Source organism: Carassius auratus, chromosome 38, assembly GCF_003368295.1.
Source record: "Carassius auratus strain Wakin chromosome 38, ASM336829v1, whole genome shotgun sequence".
In the NCBI taxonomy this organism is placed as follows: Eukaryota; Metazoa; Chordata; class Actinopteri; order Cypriniformes; family Cyprinidae; genus Carassius; species Carassius auratus.
Genome location: NC_039280.1, coordinates 10,148,624 through 10,157,459, shown reverse-complemented (window position 1 = coordinate 10,157,459; position 8,836 = coordinate 10,148,624). Strand labels below are relative to the sequence as shown.

The 8,836-nt window shown below is 37.7% G+C and overlaps 2 protein-coding genes across 2 annotated transcripts; both read left to right on the top strand.

Annotated features, from left to right (window-relative positions):
- Nucleotides 1-1,201: 1,201 nt before the first annotated feature.
- Nucleotides 1,202-4,670, top strand: acta1b (actin alpha 1, skeletal muscle b). Its single transcript, XM_026223993.1, has 7 exons — nt 1,202-1,405; nt 2,295-2,434; nt 2,542-2,866; nt 2,956-3,117; nt 3,715-3,906; nt 3,987-4,168; nt 4,255-4,670. The coding sequence occupies exons 2-7, from the start codon at nt 2,306-2,308 to the stop codon at nt 4,396-4,398; spliced, it is 1,134 nt and encodes a 377-aa protein (XP_026079778.1). The 5' UTR covers nt 1,202-1,405; nt 2,295-2,305; the 3' UTR covers nt 4,399-4,670.
- Nucleotides 4,671-4,970: 300 nt separating this feature from the next.
- ccsapb (centriole, cilia and spindle-associated protein b) lies at nt 4,971-8,243 on the top strand. Its single transcript, XM_026223994.1, has 4 exons — nt 4,971-5,381; nt 6,047-6,374; nt 6,841-7,130; nt 8,039-8,243. The coding sequence occupies exons 2-4, from the start codon at nt 6,065-6,067 to the stop codon at nt 8,213-8,215; spliced, it is 777 nt and encodes a 258-aa protein (XP_026079779.1). The 5' UTR covers nt 4,971-5,381; nt 6,047-6,064; the 3' UTR covers nt 8,216-8,243.
- The last annotated feature ends 593 nt before the right edge of the window (nt 8,244-8,836 follow it).

Below are 8,836 nucleotides of genomic sequence, written 5' to 3'. Positions count from 1 at the left end.
CTTTAAAACTCTACCCTGTCCACATCCCTTCTATTGAGAACATAAATAATTTTAGTTGCCAAAAGAGGGTGCTGTTGACAGTTGAAAATAAATTACTAGCTATTATGGAAACCTAGAGAGTGATAGTGATAGTTAAACCAAGAGGTAAAACAGAATTGGATCTACAATGCAGAGTACTCTTAATGCAAGTGACTTACTGCTGTAATCTATAGGCTGTCTCAAAAAGTTACGGTCACTACATTGGTAAATTGTAAATGGTAAAGTGGTTTGATTAATTGCCCTTATGTCCCTCTCTTAAGTCCAGAAACGGATTCACCAGCTCTGATAAATCTGAAGCAGGGAGATTGTAGCTCTGACTGTTGATTTGTAAGCAGCTTACCCTCAGTGACTGGCTACAGGCTTCATTGACTCAACATAAGCTCCAGGGCCAACTATGGCAGGATATCTGCTTGCACAGAGACGGACCTCTTTTGAATGAAGTATGCAGAGCAGCCACACACCTCCCTGCACCAGAGGAAGAAAAAAATCATAATCAGCATTTTTTTCTCTTATTTTTCAGTATCCATTTAAAAAATCCTTAAGACAAAATACATTTACTTGAAAAACAAATCGGCATATTACAATATAATAAAAATATATATTCAGAGAATAAAGACAGTAGAGTTCAAAGAAAAATTACTATATATATAGCCTAGTAATTTTTCTTTAAAACAAAAAGAAAGCAATCACAACAAATACATTACTTAAAAAATCTCACAAATACACATTTATTACGTTATCAATTAAAGAAATAAAAGGAATATTAAGTAAGCTTATATATTTACACCATCCGATTCATTTGCTTGGAAAACTGACAGTAGCAGATTTGTGAACAGATGGTCCAAATGTTCCCAAGTGTCTAAAATAGAAAATGTCTACAAAAGATCAGACTCCGCACAATTCACTTATATTGACTTCGTTTCCGATTATTGCAACTGCTAACTATGAGAATAATGCGATCAAATGTCGGCTGTGCACAAATCTCTAAACATGCTATTTTACAACTTACAGAAATATACTACGTAGCACCATGTGGTAAAAGGCTAGTAGCAACATCAGTTCCGCCCACACCGTGCACAGCTCACGCGGGGCCGGGAATGATGGCTATCACACCATAAAAGGACAGCCTCGCTCACGAGGAGCCAGCGGGAGACACGCCGCTTCACTGGGAAGTCACCCCTCGCCTACCCTGCTAGAGCCTAATATGGCTGAAGGATGGGGAACACTCCTTATGAACATACAGACAGCCTCGGTAGTGAGCATGGGGACAAACACGAAGAGTATATAAGGTCTCCATGGGTCAGTCAGCCGTGACTGATCGGATCCACTAGCGGTTGTGTTCTGCACTGAGCTTCATCACAGAAAGGTAAGTCAACTGCATTAGACCCCTGCGCTACTACTGTAGTTACGAAGACTAACAGAACAACGTTTTCAATGAATAGCAACATACTATTTTATTTGAAGACAACAAAGATACAAGATATATGAGTTTTATATTGAGTTTGCAATAAGTTATAAGTTATGACCTAGCAATGTTTTATTTCATTGGTACATTTTGCAGTTGTCACTGGCAATATTGATACTTTGTATACTTAATGTGACATAATTAAAGAACCATAAAACAAATGTGTACTTCTATAAAATAATATAACTGTTGTCACAGGTATAGATTTATGACAAAATGTTAACTTGCTTTCTCAGTACACTAACTTGCTAAGTGGTTATTGATTTGGATTCACTGGTTGCAATATGCACAACTTTATCTTTGTTGTACAATGTAAAAAATAAAACATAAGTAAACATTTCATTTAAATTTCTGCCTTAAAATCAATTTTAAAGCTGAAAATGCAGTCATTGCACTTTTTAAAAACTTTGAATTAAATGAAGTTAAAAAACAGTTGACTCATAAAACCTATGAAATATAGTTCAAAGGACAGAAAATATTATGACTAATATACTATTTAATGGATGCAAATAAAGATGTCATGATGAAATGCAGTGTATAAATCGATGAGCGCATTGCTGTAGAATTGCTGCGTTGCTGTAATTAAATTAATATTTTTGCCTTAAGCTGCACCCAATCTAATATTTATTCATGTTCAACTTGACCTCATTAAAAAAACATCTACTTTACAAGGTATTGATTGTGTATGAATTGTAAGAATTGATATGAAGTGATTCATCAGATTAGTCACCAGTTTTAAGATGAAATAGTTAGAAGCAGCCATGACAGTGTGTGATATGTTCCTGATCAGAATCCATCAAGATGTGTGACGACGAAGAGACTACCGCCCTTGTGTGCGACAACGGTTCAGGCCTGGTCAAGGCTGGCTTTGCTGGAGATGACGCCCCCAGAGCTGTCTTCCCCTCCATCGTTGGTCGCCCCCGCCACCAGGTTTGTTCAGCTGCATTTTGCCCTTTGTAAATATCGTTCACATGGGTAATTCTAAGGTACTGCAACATTTAAATACTGTGACATTAAAATACTCTTTCTTTTTCCAGGGTGTCATGGTGGGTATGGGTCAGAAGGACTCATATGTAGGAGATGAAGCTCAGAGCAAGAGGGGTATCCTCACTTTGAAGTACCCCATCGAGCACGGCATCATTACCAACTGGGACGATATGGAGAAGATCTGGCACCACACCTTCTACAACGAGCTCCGCGTCGCCCCTGAGGAGCACCCAACTCTGCTGACTGAGGCCCCTCTTAACCCCAAGGCTAACCGTGAGAAGATGACCCAGATCATGTTTGAGACCTTCAACGTCCCAGCCATGTATGTGGCCATTCAGGCTGTGCTGTCCCTGTACGCTTCTGGCCGTACCACTGGTGAGACTATTATTTTAAATTACAAATCATTTTATTGTATATAACAAAACATGCTGATTTTCCGGACCTGTTTTTTCACTATATTCAAGGTATTGTGCTGGACTCTGGTGATGGTGTGTCCCACAATGTCCCCGTTTATGAGGGTTATGCTCTGCCCCATGCCATCATGCGTCTGGATCTGGCCGGTCGCGATCTGACTGACTACCTCATGAAGATCCTGACCGAGCGTGGTTATTCTTTCGTCACAACTGGTGAGAAATTGCAGTTTTACAAGTTCACAGTCATTTCTGTTTTGTTTTCTTCTGTTTCTCAAAGCAAATCAGATTATTATTATTTTTTCGACTAATACTTGTTGAATTCATTTAGGGATACACAATATTTCAGTACCTTAATGGTTATATTGGCCAAAATGTTTTACATTTACTGTATCAGTCGATGTTGAAAATACATCTGGGGTCAGTGAAACTTTTATTTGAAAAAGAAAAAAAAAAGTTTTATGTGTTAAGTTTAAAATGTAGATTTTTTTTTAACAAGAATACATTTATCATCTAGCACTTGTTTAATCTTTTTAGTCTTTTTAGTCATAATGGTCTTAATGTAATTTTTAGCTAATCTCAAAATCTATATTAATTTAATTTAAAACAACTGATTTTAGTTTGTTTTATTTTTTTAAAAGTATAGAATTTTAATATAAACCTATTATCCATTACCATCAGTAATATAGTATTTTAATGATATTATTCTCACAGGCTTGTTCCCATTGGATTTTATTATGGTGCATCTATTTGTTATTTGTTCTGTTGCCAGTATGTTAGAAACAGCAGACTTAATTAAAACTCTGTTTATAGCTGAGCGTGAGATTGTCCGTGACATCAAGGAGAAGCTGTGCTATGTGGCTCTGGACTTTGAGAATGAGATGGCCACTGCCGCCTCTTCCTCTTCCCTGGAGAAGAGCTACGAGTTGCCCGATGGCCAGGTCATCACCATTGGTAACGAGCGTTTCCGTTGCCCAGAGACCCTCTTCCAGCCTTCTTTCATTGGTGCGTAAAGTCAAACACTATTCAAAAATGGTGAATTTTCCATAAAGCTTTTAGTTTATTAATAAGGTGTTTCTAAACAGGTATGGAGTCTGCTGGAATCCATGAGACCGCCTACAACAGCATCATGAAGTGCGACATTGACATCAGGAAGGACCTGTATGCCAACAATGTCTTGTCAGGTGGTACCACCATGTACCCAGGTATTGCTGACCGTATGCAGAAGGAGATCACTGCTCTGGCCCCCAGCACAATGAAGATCAAGGTAATGCATCTGTGGTTATGCTTTAACATGGTCCCATTCTCCACAATGCATCACTAACCTGTTCATGCGTCTCCTAATTCTGACAGATCATTGCCCCACCTGAGCGTAAATACTCTGTTTGGATCGGTGGCTCCATCTTGGCTTCCCTGTCCACCTTCCAGCAGATGTGGATCACTAAGCAGGAATACGATGAGGCAGGCCCCAGCATTGTCCACCGCAAGTGCTTCTAAATCCATCATCTGCATCTGTTTGCTGTGGAATATGCAATAATGGAGTATACATTCATCGTTATGGGACAGCTTTGGTACAGATTTATTTTGTACCCAAGTGGTACTCGATGAACATACCCTGGATTACCATACAGGAACACGAAGAGGCAGGCCCCAGCATTGTCCAGACAGACACGATCAAGATCCAGAAGACCATTATACCATGTTATCTATCACAAGACTGTAATCTGTACATAACTAGTCATTAATTTATTAAAGTCCATTATTTGGTATTTGGTTTTTGAGTCGTGTTTGTGTTAATAAATCGTTTGAATTTGAAACTGCTGACTTGAGACTGGTGATCGAGATCTTAGTGTAGATTGCTTAGGGTACAAGTTTTCGAAAATTCACGTCATCAAATGGCCATGTAGTATTCTTTAAATCAGTGAAAGTTGACCTCCGTCTGACCTCACTGAAATATACTACATTTGCTTCTGGGAAAACCATGGTGGGATTCTGATCAACCGAATAGAATAAATAGTAAAACTACAATAATGATAATAACTATTTATTTAATAGAGTCAAAGGTGACACTTTGAGGTGGTTTTAAACAAATTACTGAGTTTAGATTTGTTAAAACGGGTTTTGGTCAGATCTGGTTTAGTCATGTGAGTGGCTGATAATAAGTGTTGTGGAATAACTAGTTACATGTAACCAAATTACATCATTTAGTTTCAAAATAAATGTAACTCAGTAAACCCTAATATGCAAATAAGCAATATTGCAAAAGCACTATCAGCACCATAGATAGATAGATAGATCTCTCCTCGGAGATGTGGAGCTTTAACTTTTGAAAACACCTGTTTGATGTCTTCTGGTGATTTCCATCGCCTTCACCACAGGGCGGAGCTATAACCGTGTTTTACAGAGCAAGCTTGACGTCTGCAGACAACAAGCGCCATCTGTTTATCTTCTCTATTCTCATTCCTGCTTAAAACAACACGGTAAGTTTAAATATTACAAAAAAAAAAAACGGCTCAGATTAGTGTTGACAGGTGTTTAAGCGCACATCAACATTAAACTCGCCTACGCTCGCTGCTGTCACCTGATCATTCGCTGTAGATACTAGTCGACGTCGGAAATACAGCGTTAGCTTCTCTGTAAACTATTAAAGCCCGCGCTGTTTGATTTCCTTCAGGCAGTCCTTGTATCAGACTGGGATGTTTAACGTTAACGACTCACAGTATAAAGCGTTCTCTGTTCAGGATACTGTTGATGGTAACACATTATATATGATACGTTTAATAATTTACTGATGACTTTATCTTATTTGTGTGTTATGGGATAGTGAACTGTATTAGTTAAGTCAATAATTATGTTTATTTTCACCTTACAAACCTTAATATGCAAATGCGTTAAGAGGTTCGGAGAGCTCCGAGATGACGCCATGGTTTAAGTAGGCGTGTATATTAAGGGGGCGTGTCGAAGGACATTCACAGCTGGCCAGCGATTGGCTTTCACTTGCCTATGACAATTCTGTTGCCATAGTGATTTGGTTTAAATGTCTGGCGCGAGAGGTGGGCGGGTTCGGAATAGACTCGGAATTGCATAATTCAGTTTCAGTAGCCTACTTCGCTATATAATGTACAATTTCTCTATTTTTCTGCAGTCGAACGATAAATGAAATATGGTGACGAAGCGAATTAGGTCCGAATACATGAAGAAATTTAAGGATCCGAAATGGGACACTTATGCAAAATGTTATGAGGATTTGCTGAAGTACAGACTGTCAAGACGGCTGTTGGAGCAAGCGCACAAGCCCTGGTTTTGGGGAGAATGGGGGAGCGAGACAGGCTCCAGTGGTAAAACTACTCCTCTAAATCGGAATAAAGTTGAACCTGAGCGGCTCCATGATGAGAAACCAGAAAGATCTACATGTGTGACACCAGAACCTGCAGCTGAACCAGAACCACAGGCAGAAGACACTGCAGACACCAGTAAGTCCATAACTACAGGCTGTCCTCTCCTATTGTTTATCTTTTATATTATATCTTTTAAAAAATAGTTTGTATTCTAATTATGTTATTGTGAACTTAATCTTAGTTTTTGTAAATTGAAATACATTTGAATAATAATCTAAAATATAAGTATTAGAACAAAAAGTAAATTTTAAAAAATTTTGCCGCATGGCATGCAATGAAAAGATTACTGATTACAGTAAATTAATCAAAATGTAAAGCTGTAAAAATGTAAAGAAGTATATATAAAAAATAATGAAATTATGATGATTATGGTAAAGTAGAGATATTTTGTGTTCCAACCACAATGGAAAACTAAATGGGAAAGCATAAAGAGACAGTAAATTGTGGTACATAATGAAAACGACTGTATTAAAATAGTAATACACTTAAAATACACTTCAAACTGTCAAATTCCATGCATATCTCTATCTTTTATCAACAGAACTTGTTACCAGAGTTGCTGAGCAAAGTCATCAAGAGGGGGAGGAAGAAAGAGCCAGAGAAAGCTCTCCTGCTCTCAACCCAGAATCTGACACGCATATCCTGAACACACCAAAGGGCAAACGACGCTCCTCACACAAGTACACAAGATCTAAAGTCAAGCCTCATGCCACCAAAGACCCTGAAAAAGAGAACCGTCACCCTTTTGCCCTGTATGGTGCAGGAGAGCGGCAGACCGATATGGCTTCCAAGAAAACCCATAATGTTGGACCTGCAGCATCAACTGCAGAGGTGAGGATCCTTTCAGATAGCACATCATACCATAAGAGAGCATTGACCAGTAAGAAAACTTTTGGGAAAAAAATAGTAATATAATAAAAACTATTACAGTTTGGTTAAGATAAATAATCCATATAGATAGAGATGAACATTTACTTACATAGTTTTTAACAATGGGACAGTTCACCCAAAAATTAAATTACTATTATTTTAAAGGAATGTTAGTGTGGTTAAAGTGAAAGTCAATGTGGTTCAATCTTGTTTTGCAAGTAAATGATGACAGAATTAAATTTTTTGTGTGCAATATTCCTTTAAAGGGATGGTTCACCCAAACAATAAAATTCTCTCATTAATTTCTCACTCTCATGTCGTTCCAAAACCCATAAGACCTTCGTTCAGCTTCAGAACACAAATAAGATATTTTTGATGATATCTGAGAACATTATGACCCTGCATAGACTGTAATGCAACTGACACATTCAAAGCCCAGAAAGGTAGTAAGGACATCACTAAAATAGTTCATGTGACATCAGTGGTTCAACTGTTACAACAATCATTTTTGTGCACAAAGAAAACAAAAATAACAACTTTATGCAACAATTTATTCTCTTTCATGTCAGTCTTTGATGTGCTCATCAAACTATGGCCTTGAACAATTTTAACAATGTCCTTCCAACCTTTCTGGGCCTTAAACATGTTAATTGTGTTGCTGTTTACGCCGGGTCAGAAAGCTCTCGGATTTCATCCAAAATATCTTCATGTGTGTTCTGAAGATAAGTGAAGTTTTACTGGTTTTGAATGACATGATGCGGAGTAATTGCTACTGACAGGATTTTCACATTTGGTTGAACTATCCCTTTAAGTACTCATTCACTTATGGTTATTCATGCATACTTCAGTGCAGTGTCTGTTTTGTCTAGATCCATGAGTCAGCGTTACGAGCAAAAACCAGACGGGAGGTGGAAAAACAGATGAAGAGATTTGACAAACAAAGAACCAGATCTGCTGACATCGAAAAGAACAGAAATAAGATCGTCCCTGACTTCAACCCCTGGATGACGGAGTACATGCGCTGCTTTTCAGCTCGTTCTCGGTAGTACTGCTTTCTGAAATCCTTTGAAAAAGTCAGTGACTATATAAACCTCTCAGGCTAAACAATCCAAAACACTTCACATGATGCCTGGTGCATCTCTTCAGCTCACTTCCCATCTTCCACAATGAGTCTCAATGAATCAAACAGATTAAGGTTTTTTAGGGGTTTATTTACACCATGGATATGTTGCATTTACTGGTACATATCAAACATGAAAACACAATCCATTGATGCTGCAGGGCAAATTGTCAAACAATCACACGCATTGTTGCATGATTTTTGTAGGTCACAGAGATTTACCAGTTCTCTTTACACTCTTAGCCTATTACTAGAAGGTGTTCAGTAACTGTCAGACAATTATAGACATATAATGTGATGTATTGTAATGTTGTGTATTATCTACATTGTGTTAATAGGTTTAATATTAAGAATTTAATATTTTGTACTTTACAGAAATCATTTGCGCCAACATGGATCTTTGTGAAGTGTTCATTAATCAACACTTAATCTCACATTGGCAGTTGATCTGTTATATTAATATCTGCTTTCTTTGAAATGAGATGTATTATATTTTACTTGTATATTCACACTAATGGTGTGTTCCATGTGGTATTGTATAAGAACA

Coding starts and splice junctions, on each gene's coding strand:
- acta1b (XM_026223993.1), top strand. CDS start 2,306: ATGTGTGACGACGAAGAGACTACCGCCCTTGTGTGCGACAACGGTTCA. Junction 2,435..2,541: donor TTGGTCGCCCCCGCCACCAG/GTTTGTTCAGCT, acceptor TTCTTTTTCCAG/GGTGTCATGGTGGGTATGGG. Junction 4,169..4,254: donor CCAGCACAATGAAGATCAAG/GTAATGCATCTG, acceptor TAATTCTGACAG/ATCATTGCCCCACCTGAGCG.
- ccsapb (XM_026223994.1), top strand. CDS start 6,065: ATGGTGACGAAGCGAATTAGGTCCGAATACATGAAGAAATTTAAGGAT. Junction 6,375..6,840: donor AGAAGACACTGCAGACACCA/GTAAGTCCATAA, acceptor TTTTATCAACAG/AACTTGTTACCAGAGTTGCT. Junction 7,131..8,038: donor CTGCAGCATCAACTGCAGAG/GTGAGGATCCTT, acceptor TGTTTTGTCTAG/ATCCATGAGTCAGCGTTACG.